Source organism: Pundamilia nyererei, unplaced genomic scaffold (genome assembly GCF_000239375.1).
Source record: "Pundamilia nyererei isolate P.nyererei 1_Seehausen unplaced genomic scaffold, PunNye1.0 scaffold00030, whole genome shotgun sequence".
NCBI lineage: Eukaryota > Metazoa > Chordata > Actinopteri > Cichliformes > Cichlidae > Pundamilia > Pundamilia nyererei.
In genome coordinates, this window is record NW_005187431.1 from 106,050 (window position 1) to 125,115 (window position 19,066).

General features: G+C 40.1%; 2 protein-coding genes across 3 annotated transcripts in view; both read left to right on the forward strand.

Annotated features, from left to right (window-relative positions):
* The first annotated feature begins 1,058 nt into the window (after positions 1-1,058).
* hepacam2 (HEPACAM family member 2) lies at positions 1,059-11,709 on the forward strand. The gene is made up of 9 exons (XM_005728722.1): positions 1,059-1,223; positions 4,917-5,276; positions 5,379-5,666; positions 6,834-7,133; positions 8,666-8,791; positions 9,220-9,241; positions 9,336-9,370; positions 9,765-9,838; positions 9,928-11,709. The coding sequence occupies exons 1-9, from the start codon at positions 1,157-1,159 to the stop codon at positions 10,036-10,038; spliced, it is 1,383 nt and encodes a 460-aa protein (XP_005728779.1). The 5' UTR covers positions 1,059-1,156; the 3' UTR covers positions 10,039-11,709.
* Positions 11,710-14,345: 2,636 nt separating this feature from the next.
* Positions 14,346-19,066, forward strand: part of vps50 (VPS50 subunit of EARP/GARPII complex) — a 116,462-nt gene continuing 111,741 nt past the window's right edge. For both annotated transcript variants that reach the window (XM_005728723.1, XM_005728724.1), the window contains exons 1-2: positions 14,346-14,493; positions 14,991-15,059. In XM_005728723.1, the coding sequence (XP_005728780.1) occupies positions 14,461-14,493; positions 14,991-15,059 (102 nt within the window). In that variant the 5' untranslated portion in view covers positions 14,346-14,460. The remainder of the gene's footprint in view (positions 14,494-14,990; positions 15,060-19,066) is intronic.

Genomic DNA, 19,066 nt, shown 5'->3' on the forward strand with positions numbered 1-19,066 from the left:
ATTATTATTATTAATAAAGCCACTTTTAACCATTAATCATTCTTTTCAGTTTTCTCAGTAAATAGGGATCCCATGATTATGTGCTTGACAGCAGAAAAAAAAGAGACTTTCTTTAATGGTGCCATCACCAAACTAGGCACTCATTTATGCGGCGTACAATGGCTTAATTCATTCACTGTGCAGTTCATTCCCAATCCAACCCTTTATGAGAGTGGCAATCTACAAAGTAAAACTCTTCTGCACAAGTCACTGTGGGAAAAGCATGTTAGTGTTTAACATGTGACTATTTTTAACCTTTTTTAACATCTTCTCAGACTATGCGGGATCGCTGGACTGACAGGAAAAAAAAGATGCTTTTTAAGAGCTTTATCTCATCATCTCTACAAATGACCTAAATTAAAGTGACACAGTCTCCTCGTAGTAAGAGCAATGTAAAAAAAACTCCCATTTGCCATTAATGCCATAAGATGAAACCTTCAGCTTTTCTCCAAGGAATCGTTTTCCCCCCACAGCGTCCTCAGGGTTCACAGACAATATGAAAATGTGTATCTCTCTCTGATTTTGAGGAGAGTCTTTAGATGTCCTAAAGGCATATACATTCCTCGGTCTTACCCCAGTATCACTCGCTTTGTCTTCTTCTTCTTCTGTTATTTCTAGAATTACAAAATCATTCCACACAGAGTGGCGTTTGCTGACTGTTATGTCAGCCGAAAGCGCATTAAGCCAACAAAACTGCTGTTAGCAGGTAAAGGCTTTATTTCACAGCCCGGGGGTCTGAAGCAGCAGACAGCTGGTCTAATGTAAAGACACAGTTTCCATTCTGCTCTTTCACAGTTTTATGTCTCATCTTCCCTTTGATATAGTGCAAATCCTCAACCTGAGGGCAGCTCAGTGTGTGTGTGTATGTGAGAACACACTGTGTTGTCTCTCAGCCATGTGGACCTCTTCGTACTCTTAGGTTCACATGGGAGGGGCCTAGAGCTGCATGCAGGAAAGCCAGCTCCTCTTATTTCCCTGGCAAATGTCACCACAACCAGTCACATTTCTCTCCTCCTCCACCACCACCTCTTCTCTTCCACACCTCTCCTCTTCCTCCATCCCTCAGTCCTTGCACTGCCTGTCAGAATTCCCACATATCCCCAGAGGATAAGATGCCATGGAGGCCACAGGAAGAACTGTGCTGTGTGCCTGCTCTGCCTTCTGCCTTCTGTTCATCCTAACAGGTGAGTGCAGATTTGTGTTGAGTTGTCACGACAGGACGTTGTGCTCGAGCTGTCAGTGTTGTGTTGGTGTAGTGCTGGCTGCTGCTGTGGTTACTGTGTTTGCTTGGTTGGTATGGTAGAAACTGAAGGGCGAGCTGAGGAAGTTTTCATGGTGTACAGTAACAAAAATGTTCACTCACATCGTTGATGTAGTTTGTTTGAGAAACACATTTTCAACATATGTAAACCTTAAAATATGGATCTTTATAGGCACAAGAACTCCATTTAACAACACCCAGAGTGGGGTTTGTGTTTTTCTTTTTTTTTAAAAAAGCAAAACTTGGCATTAATATCTTGTAATAATTTGGGAAACTGGTTGACAAGCTTTTTAAACTGAACAAAATTGAGCTCCCGACGGTGTGTTTAAAATCTCAGAGCTGTAAAGTTTTCCACGTAGTCCGTCCTGGTTCCTTTTGCATGTCCTTTCCATACTCGTTGCTGCATGACTCTACAGAATTAGGTTTTCTGTTCTGTTGTTGGCCGTGAGTAGACATAAAAACAGGGTCATTTGGAAAGAAGAAATGACCTAGGCCACAGCAGTGTGACTATGAGATAACAAACGTGTAATAGTGCGTGTCGTGTGACCTGATAAAGCCAACAGCAAAATCCCCCAAGTTTGGCTTCCCGTCTACTTTGATGTTTGTATCAACAGCCATCCTTGAGAAGCCCCGTTTGTCTTATCTGAAAAAGGACAGAAGATGGTGGCGTTTGGATACGTGCGGTGAGGTGACTCTATTTAGTATCCAAACAACTTGGATGTGTGTGAGGGTGATAAGAGGCAGGTGCTTTTGGGTCTCCACACGAAAGCGTATGTGTGTACGTGGGGGGTAAGGCCACCAAACGAAGCTTCCCTCTCACCTCAGAGTGTTTGTAATCATTGTGTCTGTAATCACCACCACAATATCCATGTTGTTTGGGGACAACAGTGAGGGAGCGGGCTCGGCACACTCCTCCTCGTTCTGCCTTTTCACCGGATCTCGGCTGGTGTAAACACAGACACACTCACACACACACACACCGAAACTGGCCTGCGGTCTTATAAGAATGGGACGTGTCACCGTGGTGTTTGTGCTGCATGTATTATTTAGGACATAACAGCAGACAGTAGATCTATTGTGATGTTCAACATGAGCAAAACATGACAGCTCAGAGGAACAGCAAGGGACATGAGGGAAAATATGGTTTTACAGGAAAAACAAAAGTTTCTCGAGTTTTCGCCCCATTTTTCCTATCGTGATTGCACAGTATGATGTGTAACACAAACATAATTAAGTCTTGATGAATTCAAAGTTTACATTTTTTGATCTACAGCCTATAAAAACTGTTATTCACGACCGATCTTCAAGACATTTCTTCTGTGCCGAAAAAAGAGAAGATGCACAAACAGAAGCGAGACAAAGACACTCGAGCACAGAAAGAGGAAGTTGAAAGAGATAACTATGAACAAAAACTGTGAAGTTTTAGTGAGTTCGTTTCACAGCAGCACTGCCTACTCACATGCTGCTGCTTAACTCAGCCTGGCATCCAAATGGACTCAATCATTTCACCTCATGTAAAATGTCAAGTGAACACAGGTCGCAGCACAGATGTAATTCAGTGCATTTTGGAAAGATGTGGTCATTTAAAAATGTAAATTAATGACATCATTCATTCATCAGGCTGAGTAAAACCACTCGACCTTCCGGCTGAAGTGGCAGCATGCGCTGGAAAACACTGATAGCTCTATCGGCTGTTTGTGTTTTTCAAGGTTGTCTGTAACTAGTGAACAAACTGCCCCGGCAACCTGCCGCAGCTTTAACAGACCACAAGATGCAATAGATCAGCAGTTGTAGTTACTTCACACAGCTCAAGTGTTTGTTTCGCAACGAGTTGCTATAAAAGAGACAGAGCCTGATCCTCGTCTGGCAACAATGTCACTCCGTAGGGAGTTAGGTCAATATTAACACACAGCAGTTTCAGGACCTGGACACTTTGAAGACTAGGATGCAGATCATTGCAGATTACACAGACAAAACAGGACTGACTTTATCTTTAAAGTGAAATCTCCTCGATATATTGCATCTATAGCATTACATAATTACAAAAAACAACTTTTTCTTTCAATTTTCTCCAGTTTTTACATTTGAATCCTCCAACAACCCACAAAATGACAATTCTGAAATAAAGCAATGTCAAATAATAATATCAGATTGTTACCAAGTGCCAGTAATCACTAATGCATGTCATATTTTTCAATTTTGAATGAAAGTATTTTTATCAATGTTAGTGCTCTATCACATGACATGCACAACAGGGTGATAGTGTCAACTTTAAAGTGGGGTACACAGAAAAGCCTATTGTATCATCAGACAGTGCATCTTTTGTAGCATCTCATATATCAGTGTCATATATTGATAACCACAGGCAAAAATATGATTTCTTGTCAAACAAAACAGACGATTGTTGCCCGATTTTGCGGTCTCTCTGAGCTCAGTTTGGTTCAGTTTGATCTTTGTCAGTTCCTAATTCAGCTGACATGTTTCCATGGAAAAAGAAAACCTTTATCAATCCCATCTCCAATTCTTTGACTCCACTACTGTAGCTTTTATTTATTCACAGTTTAAAAACATTTGTTTATTCCATATTTTCCATTTTTTTCTGACTCCTCATGAAGAGAAAGTTTAAACAGGGGGTAGGTGTTGCTGGTTTGCTCACAGCCAGAGATACGTGCCTGATATGTCCATATTAAGGTTATCTACTCTGAGGGACATCATACAGACCAAGAAGGGGGAAAAAATGTCAGAAGCTGATTGTTTCAAGCGGTCTAAGTCCTGAAGTTGTGGCTTCAAAGGGTTTACTCTGCACATGGGTTGACTTCATTATTGGAAACTTTGGCCATGCACCAATGTAAGAGTTTAGTACAGAAAACAAGGAAAAATAAAATCAGTCCAGTTTACAGTGTGAGTGTAGGAAACGCATGGGAAGTCTAAATAAGTTAGCAACTAGCTAGCTATCATAGTGAAGTGTGTAGCAACTAAAACTCCAGAAATAAGCTGTGGAAAAAGTACAAATCTTGCCTCTATAGATGGTGAAATTTATTACTTTGTGAACAGTTTGTTGCTCAACCTCCAAGTACCCCATAAGCCTCCATCCATCCATTCGCTTCCACTTATCCTTTTCAGGGTTGTGGGGGGCACTGGAGCCTATCCCAGCTGTCATAGGGCGAGAGGCGGGGTACACCGCAGGGCTAACCATTCGCACTCACTCCCGCATTCACACTTATGGGCAATTTGGATTAATCAATTAACCTATCCCCACAAACTGCATGTCTTTGGACGGTGGGAGGAAGCCGGAGTACCCGGAGGGAACCCATGCAAACACAGGGGGACATGCAAACTCCACACAGAAAGACCCCGGCCTGATGGTGGAATTGAACTCAGGACCTTCTTGCTGTGCGGCAACAGTGCTAAACACCGTGCCACCGTGCTGCCCACCCCATAAGCCTATTGTAGTTTTAATTGTAGACATTAGCTTGCTGGAGTCATTGTGTATACAAAGAGTTTCTCTGTATGAAACATGATGTGTCACATGGACAATCTAACATGTTACCTTTCACTGGTTGTGCAGTAATTGAGTTTTCCTTCATTCCTTCTCCCACCACCTGCATCAACTCAGAGGTCAGCTCCGAACTGATTCACATTGATCCGTCGGTGAGGCATGTCACTGAAGGGGACTCTGTGTTCCTGTCTGTGAAAACCAACTTTTCACCGGACAAAGCAGAATTTCAGGGAACTTGGTGTCACACCGGGATGAGCAGCACCAAGCCCAGGATTTTGGTGACATTCACCAAAGAAAAAACAATCTTAAGCATGAAGCACCGTGACCACCTCGTCTTCAACAACTCCACCTTTTCTTTGGAAATCAAGAACTTAAACAGAAAAGATGAAGGAGATTATCACTTGAGCATCAACATAAAGCATGATAACAAACCAGAAGCCATTGAGGTGGAGAAAACCATTCGTGTAACCGTAGATGGTGAGTTGCATGTTTCTCAGACCTTATCTTTCCCATAATTTAATTTAATTAATTAGCCATTGCTCAGATATTAATTGTTTCTTGCCTTCCACCCCTGACTAGTTCCCGTGTCCAATCCAGCCATTGAGAAGAGCCCTTCCTATGCAGTCATTGAGGACAAAGCAAACGTCACCTTGACTTGTTCTGTTGAGAACGGAACAAGAGTTATGTTTAAGTGGTTCAGGGATAATGTTGCACTGGATCCCAGTGACAGATACCACTACTCCCAAGATAACTCCACACTGTTAATCAGCCCTGTGAGAAAAGAGGACAAGGGAAGTTATCACTGTGTGGCCAGCAACCCGGTCACCCGGGGCCAACACAGCAGGGCTGCGGAACTCAACGTCTACTGTGAGTAGCTGTAGCTTATTCTTCAGTTTCTGAACCCTGTAATGACTGTGTTCACGTCTGAGAGCTGCTTTATAAAGGTTTTTATTTTATAGAAACAATTAAAAATCTAAAATGTCACATATGTGTTCCTGTACTCATCCTAAACCTTGTTGTTTTCTCTTCTCCAGAATAGCTGGAAATGTTGGGTCATGTGTAAATTTTAGTGAGATCAGCCTACTATCAGCTTAAAAACAAACAAAAAAAAAAACATGCGCCTGTTATGGGATGGTATTTGCATGGGAGCAGACTTATCTTACAGAGCTCCTCTGTTCTAGTATAAACGGCGTAGATGCACTGATAGACTTTATTGGATGTGCCAGTATGAGGCTGAACTGAGAACGTACTGCATGCGTAATTTTTCCTGGGTATTCGTTTTAATGCATTTAAATATTTACAAAACAGACGACTTTGTATTGAAGCGTGACAAAAGAAAGGCGTCGTAGGTTTTCTCTACAGCTTCCTGCACTTTTTTACCTCCACCTCTTTAGTCTTGTGTGTTGTTCTCATCTTGGCGGTGACATCATTTTTGTTTGCATAGGCAGATCGTGTTTGTGTTTCAACCTGCAGGAAGCACTCTTGGTTTCTTTCAGTTTTACTGTATTGAGTTTCTAGTAAAGCCGGTCTCCTTCTAATGTTTGCTTTCACTGGAAAATGCAATAAAAAACCAGCTGATAGTGAACTGGGCTGTTTGCTACTAATAGCTAATTGCTACTACAGTAATTCTCGTTTAACAGATAATTTTCTTATTTAACAGTTAGGTTTTATCTAAAATGTATATTAATATGTTTGTGAATAATATGCTTGACTGTGTTGGAAAAAGACAATTCTTATTTTAAGTTAGAGTAGTGCGCTTTCTCGACAGCCCACGTTCGGTGCTGTGCTAGTCCACCCCCGCCTCACCTAGGTCTCAGTGTTCTCCACTGGCACTGTCAACACACCCACCCGTATTTATCCCACTACTCCGTGTACAGACCTGTGACCCTGTATTTAGAAACTCACTTTTCTTACCCTGCTTTCCTCTGCTACCCAATCATGCCTTAGAGCTGGATGGTTCATGAAAATTACCCACAAAGCAACATCTCACCAGCAAACTGTCATGTTTTTCTCACTCTCCACCGGCCCACACAGATGGCCCTTACAACCTTGAGGTGAACTCTGTCCAGGGCCTGCGCACAGGGGAGGTGTTCACCATCAACCCTGGGGAGCTGGTCTTCTTTGAATGCCAGGCTGACTCCAACCCACCTAACAGCTATGTGTGGATCTCCAAGACCCGCAATGCAACTCAGATTGTCACACAGGGCCCTCGGCTAGAGGTGCGCTCCTACAGACTGGCCCAGGCTGAAGAGTACCTTTGCCGTGCCTTCAACAACGTGACGCAGAAGCAGGACGAAGCCCAGTTTACTCTGGTGGTGGCCAGCTTGGGAACAGGTGGGTAGAGGGTGGAACATGGCAAAAGGGAGGAGAGCGTGGGTAGGTTTTGGGAATCCTCTAAGATAAACACTCTGCAAACAGTGTGTCACGCCAAACGCAGAAGAGCTGGGTGAGCGTTTCGAGATAATCCTTGCCAATGATAAGCACTGACCACCTTTTGGGAACAGTTAGGGAGAGAAAATACTATAACTGGAGCATTACACTGCGTAAAAGCTGACAAGTCAGACCAGGTTATGGCTATAATGAAATATACAGTACATTATTATAAAACTAAGGTTATATCTGTGTTGCTAGGCTCCAGTACCTGCAGCATGTATTTAAGTTCAGTGGCTGGGAAAGTAAACACTGGATAACAGCTGTTATGTTTGTTGACAAGGTTTTATAGCATATGGAGTTTCTGTGTGCTGAATGCAACATTAATATGTTGCCTGGGTGATACTGAGAAAGGCACATTTATGATTACTGCTGATACTGGCTGATTTAACACGTTGTTTAAGGAGACAACAGATGCCCTTTTTTTATTGACATCGAAATCTTTTAAATCTTTTCTGATGATTACAGTTTTAAATTCAAGCATTTTACAGACATGTTAGCCACTGTGGAAGGCTATACTATCGACTGTCTGTAAAAGAGGATGATTTATTTATGTATTTATTTTGGCACCTGACCTGATCATATTTAGATAAATTGTGGATAAGAGAGTGTAGTTCCATATTTTCAGCTAATGCTTGCTAGCTTGGTTAGTTAGCATTGTACCTTGGTTTGGTTAGATACCTGCTAATTAATGGTAACACATAAATAAAATTGGTTTCATTTCTCAAGAAAAATAAAAAACAAAACAGACCACAGCTTAAACACATTGCAACAAACAATAGTTTCCAGGAAACTGTTATAAATGTCAAGTTCAGTAACTTCATTTAGCTAAAGTGCTACCTAAAAGACAGCTAGCTAGATACTGTTAGCCTTTATCTTAACTCACTGGCTACTAAAAAACCATCATACATAAATTTAACACATTTTAAACTGAAAAGTAAATTTTCACTAAAGCCTTTGTTTGCTTGTTTTTGTAGCTGACTTCAATATCCCTGAGATATCTCACTGCAAGACACAAAAGCACGATTTCAATAACACATCTCAGATTTCTATGTGATAAACAGATGCTGCTTCAGTAAATGAAAGAAAATGTTACAAAAAAACTTTCTTTTAGCTCATTGGCCAGAATTTCCTGTATTCATAAAATATACATAGTAAATAGTGAAAAAAATAACATGAAAATTGCAATTTAATTGTTTATCTGTTAGTTAATTACTTTGTTGAAGTATAAAGGGCCACTGCACAGGAATCTTAAATTTGGGAAAACTATGAAAATAAAGTTTACGTTTTCCAAAGCTGTCCAGTGGGCCAGGTTAGGGGCCGTTTTTTGCCCCCCGGCACCAAGACCAACTTGTTAACTCTGTCATTCCTACAAAACTGAATTACTTTCAAATGTGTGTTCATGTATCATTCATGTGACTGTTGTTCATTAACAGGGAAAGAGAAGCACACCCAAGAGGGTAACTCTGTATCACCGCTGGCAGTCATTACTGTCTGCTCTTTTTTTGTCATTGGCCTTATGCTGCTGTTCTTCCTCAGGAGAACCTGTCATCCAAAGAGAGGTTAGATACTGTTTTCTTCTGTTGCTTTGGGAAGCACTTTTTTTACAGAACCATATTTGTTTTTAATCCCTGTGAGTTCAATTTTTCTTTCCCCCTGGTTTCCGAGCTCTTGAATGTGGAATTTAATAAACCTTTTCCACAGCAGTCATTTTGACTTGAAATGTAATTAGAAATGGTATTAATTAATGTCATTAGTAACACGTGTGTTTGCCTACTTTTTCATGTGGAAAAAACAAAAACAAACAAAAAAAAGAAAATGTTACTGGGAAAATGTAAATGACTTGCAAATGTTAGATTAAAGGAAACAAGGGCAAAGTAACTTCTTTATTTGAGGAAGTGAAGGTCACATTTGTTATGCTGTCGCTTGCATGCGTGACTTTATATTTTTCTCTCTTTCTCATTCCCGTTCTCTTCTCTTTTATCACCAGTGCTTATGAGCATTTACAACAAGTAAGAACCTTTATTATGAAATTATTTCAAAAATCTACCATTGTGTCTTTTCCCCACATAAGCTTCAATTAACATTTTTATTTTTTCTGAGCAGACCGTTTTCAGAGCAGAAACGACCACATCGTTCAGGTAAACGTCTTTTTTGTTCACAGATTATTCATTTTTCCCTCTTACTGTCAAAAACATGAATTATCAGTGATCCCCGCATAATCACTCTCATATTTATTTATACACATGCATTATATCATATTTAACAAGGAACTGGATTGGAAATAGTAGATGAACAAGGCATTTACTGGACAAATCAGCTTCAAAAAAGCAAGTTTGAAAGCTAAACAACTTAACTGACCTTAACTCAAACAAGATAAGGAGAATTTAACTCAGATTAGAGCAGTTTTATTTTTTTTAGATTTATGACATCATATAATTTACCATGCCATTATAAAGTCTGACAGGCTTTAGACATTAACAGCTGTACTGTAGCAAATGTTTTGCTCTGATTTATCAAAATGTGTATCAACAGGTCACGAGGATGCAACCGAGGACTTTGGCATCTACGAGTTCGTCTCCATACCTGGGAAGACGGAATCTACACAGGTATTTTCACAACAACAGAAACACTAATTTTGTCCAAAATCCTTTGTTTTTATAATGCTTTTAATTTGCACGTACGATTAATCCACCAGGCATCGTGCAGATCTTTGGCTCGTCTCGAATCGATTCAAGATATGCATACTACCATCTACGATGTGATCAGACACGTTCCTGAAACTCCGAGTCACAGTTTGCTGAAGTAAAGTCTGGCTGGAGAGCGGAGATGGAACTTTAAATGGTTTAACTTGAAGACTTCCTTGTAGCTTTATTCTCTTAAGTCTCTGTTATCAAAGCCTGAAGCACTGGTTTTGGTGGCCTGGTTTTTTGCACAAGGGATGAAGGAGACTTGTGGGATTACACAACCTGATAGTGCACTGCTGTTGACGAGAGTTTTGGACGGATGTTAAGTGTATTTTGCTGACATTGGTGTGAAATGAAAATGTATGTTCAGCTCATTTTTATTTTTTCTGTGAAAGCATAACTGAAGTTAAAAACCTTTTGTTTTCTGTTTTAAGGTGAAGATTATATAAAACTAAGCAAATTAGAAGTATTCAGTTTTACCTTATTTTGAAGATTTTCTGATGCATCCAAGGTGCCGAAATTGCCACATCCCTTGATTTATTATTTAAAATGTAGATGAAAAAAAAACCCATGAATATTATCATTTTAATTTAGCGTTCCCTGCTGACAGAGTATATTTTGTGAGAAGTGTTATAATTAATGCAGTACGAAATATATATTCAGGTTAACTGTAAATATTGTACATGGATTATCCAGCAGATTCTTTATACATATTATTCTATTCCTGTGTTTCACTCTAATCTATTTATTCCTATTAAAACTTTCAGCCCTGCTTCCCCAAATGTAGCATTTTCTCTCTTCTCATAATGGACACAATGAAATGCTCACTGAAAAGACAATGATAAGGAATTCGTAATTCATTATTGTACAGTTTGCATTCACATGTTTGTTTTGTACTTTATTAAAAATATAACTGTTTACTACTCTGGTCAATTGGAGTATGCGCTGTTTGCTGACATCAAACAAGGACAATGTACTCTAATCAGCGAATTCTGCAATTATGTCCGTATTTTTGCTTTAGTTTGCCTTTTTTTTGGTAAAAAGGCAAAAGCAGTAATGGCTTGAAATGAACATTTGTTCTTTCACACTTCCTGGAAAAAAAGAATAGCTGAAGCCAGCAAAGCTGTCAGTTGTTCTGTTGCTTCACAGTCCGTCTTTGTCTGATGTCTTGGCTGTAATCTCTCTCCTTGCAAGAGTTGTGCTTTCAGTCCCAACACTGCTGCAGAGCGCTAGCTTCTTTCAGCCTCGCTGTATTGGTATGCTGTGTACCTGATAGAGATAGGCAGCGACAGACGGATGGTTCAGCATGTGGCGTAGTGCCCTCCACCTGCTCCCGCTGACACCTTGTCACGAGTAGATAGAAACGGATGTGCGCTTGCTCCTGTTTGTGTGCGCGCGCATACATATATGTGTTGTGGACAGAAGAAGAAATACAGAAATACAAATAAAGGGGCAAGCGTGGAGAGAAAGTCAGAAGTAGAGTGATTCATTTAGAAAGCGGAGGCCAAATTTTTATATGCAGCTCATTAGAAATGCTCCAAGTTTGCCAACCTTGGAGAGTGAATCACGTAAAGGAACTATTATGCAGCTTATTATCACCACACTGTTGTATACTCATTATGTGGTACCATGCTGAGTGCATCTTTTCAGTGTGTGAAATGCTATAGCACAAAATGCTGGCTACTATAGTAAATTATTATCAAACTGTAGTTGTTTCTTTTTTATCCCATGAACATTAAAAAACAAAAAAAAATCTAAGTCTAGAACTCCTGCTGAATTCTAAGGTGTGACATATCACGACGCTCTCCTGCATAACAACAAGTTGTTTATTAAATCTTGGTCTAATTTTAGCTGTTGAACTGACCAGCCGAGTGTGCTGTGTCTTTGTGGTGGCATCTCCGGGTAGGGGTTGCCATCTGTTCCGTCTCAGTGTATACTTAAAGGGAGGCTCCACACTGTGGATGACTGCCTGACAAACAACAGTGGAGTAAATTCACCTAAGGAGAGCGACCTCACCTTCATTTGACTGGGAAATAGCCTGAGGCATCATTAACCAGGAACTAGAGCTCACAGTGCCTGCTGTGTGCAGCACGCTGCCTCCTTTTAACCAAGCACAGCCCGACATAAAACCTAAGGGGGCAATTACAAAGCAAGCTGAATAGGTCTGTGTGTGCTGTTTTGGGAATGATTTGGAACAGTTTACAATGCAGAGCCTGGCATAACTGCTTGCTTGGCAGAGATGGACCTGCGTGGCACTGAATCTGTGGTGACAGCGGGCAAATTCTTGGTCATGAAAGGAAATTTGCTGCACTAAGGAAAGCCTGCTTTATTGTGTTAACCTGTATGTATATAATGTGTATAATACAGATATACAGACAGTGGCTGTAGAATTAAAAGGAAATTCTACTTTATTCTTAGGAATAAAACAAACCCTGGAGCTGTTCGGAAACCGGCCCATGTGTTGTACTGATAATAACTTCAACATTATCACACACCTTATATTTTATCCATTAATTGTTTTAATTGAATCATTAGCATAGAAACATGTGTATAGGTTAATATGTAAGGCGTGCACATTAGTGTGTAAAAGTCTTGATCCACCCAGTCCTTTTGAGCAATAGTTCTTCAGGCTTTCTGGGGGTCTTTCAAAGGATTTCTTTGGACATTGGCTGCTTTTTCACTCATTTGCCATGTTGTCCTTCAACCATTTGTTTGCTTGTTAGGCCACTTAACACTGACCTATGATTAATTTATGATTCAGACATATTAAACTCAATAGATGAACCAGTGTTGTGTCTGCACATAGCACACAGCTTAGCTTAGAACAAGTCCTTAATTTTATCTGTAGGCACTTTGTTACTAGCAGACTAGGCTAAAAACATCATTTGCTCCCATTTCTTTTATTGAGTCCATTCAAAATGTCAAAGACAACACAGCTGACAGACATAAAGTAGTATTTTTGCACCAACAAGGTGATTCCCAAAGAGCTGTCAGATGAAAATTCGGCACATCTTGATGATCTGCAATGAGAAAACTGAACAAGTGGAGGAAGTGGAAGGCCTAAAAAATGTTTACAGCAGATGAACATTTGAAAATCATGTCAATAAAATAATTAAAAATAAAATCAGCAAAGACCTGACACAGGACCTGACAGTTGCTCTCTGGCTGTCAGAGATGGTCTCAGTGGAAGGGTGATCGTCAAGAAGCCATTCTTGAGGAAGTGCAACAAAGAGAAATGACTGAGGAATGCCAAATTACACAAGACCTGGACTGGAAATCAGTGGCAACAGGTTTTTATGGAGTGATGAATCCAAATCTGATCTTTATTCATATTGTTGTCAATATGTATGCAGGAGGTACCACAGTGAGTGTCCACAGCCATCTGTAACAAAAACAAGCAAGCAGGAGAGGGTCTGTCATGGTTTGAAGCATTATTTAAGGCCGTGGTGCTGTGGATCTTTGTCAAAATTGATGGAATTATGAACACAGAAAAGTACAGCCATTGATCTGCCGTGCAACATGGTGGAATGAAACACATTGGTGAAGATTTCATGTTTCAGCATGGCAAGTACCCCAAACACCCTGCTAGTGCAGTAAAAGCAAACCTGGAGAGAGAAACACACAGTGAAACACTATCAGTCACAAAAAGAGCTTTGAATGTCATTCAGACAGAGGACTATTCCTGATGACTACTTAAAGAAATGACAAGAAAGATTGCTTAAGAGAGTTCACAGTGTGTTGAAGAACAAATGTTTTAATACCAAATATTGACTTTGAGGCTTGTTTGAATTATATAAACCCTATTTCTGTCTTACATACTGGATTTCTATGTATGTTTGCACACGCCTCAATAAACTGCTGCACCTGTTTCCCAGTTTTCCAGCAAAATATAAATAAATGTGGTGTGACTCAAGATTTCTGCAAAGTATTGAATAAATCCATATACAGAGATTCATCCTAAAGCCATGTAACAGAAAAATAAGCATATGTGTTGCCATGAACATTAATGATGGCTCAGTTTTATTCTAGTGTCCCATGGCAGCCTCATTTCAGTTTTAGGAAAAACAATACAGCCACTGTGGGTTTTTTGTTTTTTTTAATTTGTTATCATTTGCACCCATATTTTCGTTATTTTTGGCACAAGGAGGCTAGATGACTGCTAATATCTGTGTTAGTTTACTACCATCCAGTGGCGTATGGCAGCAGTACATTACTGTAGAGTCAATCTTTGATGCCTTGTTTATATTTGATCATATTTTATTTTTTAATTTCATTTTCTCTGTTTATAACAACACGTACTTCGGATTTCATCCAGATGTTTTCATTTTTTATACATGTGAAAAGCCTGACAACAAGAGCACAAGCTCTGGCTCTTAAAAAATACATTTCCCAGAAGGCTTTGCAACGTTCTGGTTCCTGCCCTGCCAGTCACGTGAGACTCAACTATGGCTTCCTTCTCGTAGTGATGGAGGTGCACTGTTGACAACAAGACACAGTTGGAGCTTTACTCATTTTTTTAGCCGCTGATACGACTTGGACTTACGATGCAGAAGATCAAGTCTCTTATGGCCCGTCAGGTGAGCACAGCAGGTGTACAGAAACTACGCTGCCGGCTGTTTGTCTCTGACGGGAGCCGGTAGTTAGCACGACAGCCTGCTAAGCTAACTGGCTAATTTGACAGCTCATCGTTTGGTTCATTAAGTGAAACGTTCAGCCAGACTAAGAGCTGTTTCAGTTGTTTCCCTCAGGCAAATAAGGCATGCACATAGCAATTTACCTCACGCCCCGGTAGTTGAGAGTTTAACACAATAACAATAACAACACAATAATGGGAACTGGGCGGATAGAAGGAAGTTCTCAGTCTGCACATGCAGTGGTGTTTGGCAATTGGTCAAAACTGAACACAACAGAGCATATCGCTTTCAGAAATCTGCCCCTCAGTTCCACTTTTTGCTGTATGCAGTAGTGTGCTGATGAAGTTCTGTGACAAGTTACAGATTAAAAATAAAAACACAAAGAGTTATGTTAAAGCTACCTGTTGTTTGTAGTTTTACTTTGGATTTTATTTTGGCAGGGCCTGAAAAGCCCCCAGGAGAGCATGGCAGACCTCAGTCCTGTGGAGAACCTGAGAATCCCGAGCAAGGTAAACTTCGACGACTTAGACTGCAGCTGTCTGTTTTGATGTGCTGTTTGATACATGGACAGTGTTCATCATAAAATCAAAGTTTCTCCATCTACCACTTTGTGAGTAGATGCTTATCTTAATAGTTTTGCTGACAGCTTTTTAAAAGCTGCCATATTTTATTGTTTTCGAGCCACAGTGAACGCCATCAGGGAGGGATTGTTTTAGCACTGTTGTTGGACACAGCTGCAAGTTGTAACACAGACCCTGAGTGATGTCTTTGTCATTACCCAGAGTCAGCACTCATGTTAGTAGTAATGGCACCACAAGGCTGTCGGTATTACTAGAGATTTAATTTGTTAATCAATGTGTTGATGATTCATTAGCTATACACTGGATTTCATTTTTTGTGCTTTATCTAAACAGCAGTTGTTATATTATAGTTATGCACTACTGAAGGCTCCTGTTTATATCAGTTAAACAGACTTTATGTCAGTGCTCCTCACCTTACTCAATTTGTGATGCAGACACTGTTATAAGAGTATTTGAACATTTCTGGCATGACAGCGTTTCAAATTGCACTCAGTCATGCTTGGTCACAGGAAGCGTTTGTCACTATCCCCTTTGCACAAATTCAATTCGTCAAGTGTCGACGAAGCAAAAGGCAGAGCGGCTCTATTTCACGTTTAGTTACTTACATTCATTCTTAGCATCACTGTGGCTTTTCACTGTAGTGATGACCTTCAATAAATGACTCTGAGTACAGTTTTGTTGCTGTATTTGTTCACAGCGCTGGGAGATATGAGCCAGGTCGACTGAGCAAGACGTTTAACCTTTCTGGGTTTTGAACACTTAGCGTTTACGTTTTCTTTTTGTATGGTATGCTGTGCTGATGTAGCGTGTGATTATTTTCTGCTCAGGCTAATACTGTGCTGTGATAGATGAGACTAAAAAGAGAGTGCATTTTTGTCAGTTCACCAGTGGCGGTTAGGAAAGATTAAGCCGACTGAATTTTAAAATCTGCTTCCAGATTTTAAGTGTCTGATAAGCTCATACTTAGTGTATATATATATGAGCTTATGCGTCTCATTGATTGAAAGCAGACTGTCTCTTCAATAAAGATTTCAGGGTTGTTGTTTTTTTTCAATGGGCACCTCTGTCTCCTGGCCTTGGTGTCAGGTGACATGGTCAAACTGGATATGCGGTAATCAAACACTTGTTTTGTTTTTTCCTTGCTTGTAACATTCTCATTTGTCAGTGCTGGACTGAGGATTCTGTGCAAGACCTATCACACCTGCTTTATTTGCCTTGTGTGTTATGAAGCAGTAAGGATAATAAGACCGAAGTAATGGCTTCTGTGCATGTGTTCATGTGGATGTGTGAACTGTAAGCAGACAGTATGCCGCTGTCCATCACCTATTAAGTTGCTCTTGTGTGTGCACTGCAAATACCTGCCTGTTGTGTATTGAACATACACACAGGGCATCATTGTTTGTTGGCTTTATACTTTGGCTTCATTTACTTTGCTTTCATTAACGTGCTGGACCTCTCAGCTTACAGGAAAATAAGATGGGGCCACGACACAAGCCAGGCTTCATGTAAAAGTAGTCCTCCTTCATTACAGGAGAAATGGTCCTCTGCAGGAGTGAGACCGAGGTGCTATTATATGATCATTTTGAGAAATACTGAGATCATGATTATTTAACGCGTCATAACCCAATTAAAATTAAACTTCCTCCATTAACATGATACTGACACCCACTGATTGGAACCATTGCTGTGTTTCATTTATTATTATTATTGTTAGTATTTTCTATACCCATGAGTCACATCGTTTATCATCCTTCACATGCTGACAGCAACATCTGGCTAACTGCACGGGGCAGGCCTGATGTGTGCGATGATTAAGTAAATGCTGCTATTCAGTTACTGTTTGGACACAGTTTGAGGGTTTGAAAGCAAGGTCAAGATAAATGTGCAGTAGTCGGTCTGTGGCTGATCTCTCTTTTGTAGTATTTAAATGGAAGGACAGCCATTCAACACATTCATCAATAATGAAAGTGCCTGTTTGTTTCAGTCTGGCAGTGGTGGGTTAACACAGTCTGAAACAGGGTCATGACCTCATTAAATGAGCTAAAAAGTATTTAGAGGCAAGTTTGTTTGTTAGATTTTTTTAATTTATCAGTTTGACTTTTCTTTTAGTGATTAATAGAGGTTATTAAACTTTAGATGGATGGCCCTCATGTGAGATGCTTGGGGATCAGTGTTATTTTACAGGGGTAGTGGAAATGGGTGTTTTAAGTTATTTGAATGTTTTGCTATATTGTTGCAATGAAAAATTACAAGATTTGCAAAACCCTTTAAAGATGTCGGAAGCTTTTCTTTTGATTGGTAAGCCATAAAAGGGAAGAAATAAATCAGCTACGTCGGGGGCGGTATTTTCACTTTCTTTTTGTTTTTTTTGCAGGGACGCAGGTGTCAGGCTGATTATGTGCACATACGGAGGTCAGACTCTTGGCAATAGCATCAGTTTACCCTCAGGGAAAGCTAGTCTCAAAGAACATCTTATCCCTTTGTTCTCCTGGTGCTGTGTACCTAACACCTTCTACAAACATGTAAATCTGGGTCACAGCGAGACATGCGCTTATTAAAGTTAACAAGTTACAGTCTGTTCGAGATGCCAGTATGATGCCACCTCAGTGTGATGAGTAACAATTGAAAGCTATGACTCAACAGTAGAGCCACAGCATTTGAATAACAGAGATCTTGAGTGATGTCTTTGTTATTGCTCAAGGTCTGTGTTATTTTATCTGCCATGGTAGGAAGATTTTTACCAAAGCCTTTGTAGCAGAGATCGGTAACTTGCTTTTGGCTTCATTGGGCAAACAATAGTAATCATAACCTATTAGCATATTTTAGTTCAAGACGTCCTCATGTTGGTTTTGTTTTCTTCACTGATACGCTAGATCAGATGAAAGAAGTGATCCTTGAAAGGTGTTTGAAAAGCAGGTAGTGTGTTCAGAAGATTCTCGCTGTATTTCTCGGGACAGTTAATTTCTACAGTAGATGGTGTCACCTAAATTACTGAATGATCAGAGCTACCTGTTGTTGCTTACGTGACTTGAAGTTGTGCAAGATGGATTGTTTTGTTTTGATCTTGCTGATCTCATGAGAGTCCAGCTGCCTCGCAAGGTAATGTGTTTTCAGGCTTTATTAGATCTAGCCTTTTAGGAGTGACTTTACAATTACAGATCTTTCCAGACCCCATCAAAAAAACCAGACAGAAAAGATAAAAGATGGCGGTAGCTACTGTGATGTCATCCACTGGTTTTTGAAGTCCTGTTTGCTCATCCACTAGCATCCAGTGGAATATGCTCCTTTTAAAAACATAGTTGACCAAGATTTACTCTCCACAGTGTCTTTTTTCCCTCCCTGATCCTGGTTCTGCTGGAGGTTTCTTCCTGTTAAAAGAGATTTTTTTTCCTTCCCACTGTCGCCAAGGTTTTGCTCATAGGGGGACGGATGTCCGAGGGTTTTACTTATTGTAGGATCTTTATTGTAGAATATAAAGCGCCTTGAGGTGACTGTTGTAAATATGTGCTATATAAATAAATTTCAATTGAATAGACTTAATTTTTTATTCAGTGTGACTTAATATGAGGCACTCAGCCCATAATTACATTAGGAAAGTTTTTACAGAGGTAAAGTGAAAAAGCAGTTTTCACATAAACTTCTACAGGATCTTTTTGCAACCACAGCTATCGCCCTCTGGTGGCTTTCAGATAGAATGCAGGTTTACTTAGTTTATTTTTCTGGCCCAGAAGCTATATTAGTGTTGTTTTTGGATGCAGTGAATTAAGTCACATGGACTCCTGTGTGAAGCAGGTTTTAGCATACCATGGATACCAGAGCTCGTCTGCTGAATAAAATGGGAAAAAACTGCAGTAGGAGGGCTGTTTAATTTCAGATGCATACTGAACAAGATACTTTTGGCTGCTCCCTTATTCACACACACACACACACACACA

Excerpts from the sequence above, each read along its gene's own strand:
- hepacam2 (XM_005728722.1), top strand. The coding sequence starts at position 1,157 with ATGGAGGCCACAGGAAGAACTGTGCTGTGTGCCTGCTCTGCCTTCTGC. Across the intron at positions 5,277-5,378 it reads CATTCGTGTAACCGTAGATG|TTCCCGTGTCCAATCCAGCC; the intron begins GTGAGTTGCATG and ends ACCCCTGACTAG. Across the intron at positions 9,371-9,764 it reads GAAACGACCACATCGTTCAG|GTCACGAGGATGCAACCGAG; the intron begins GTAAACGTCTTT and ends GTGTATCAACAG.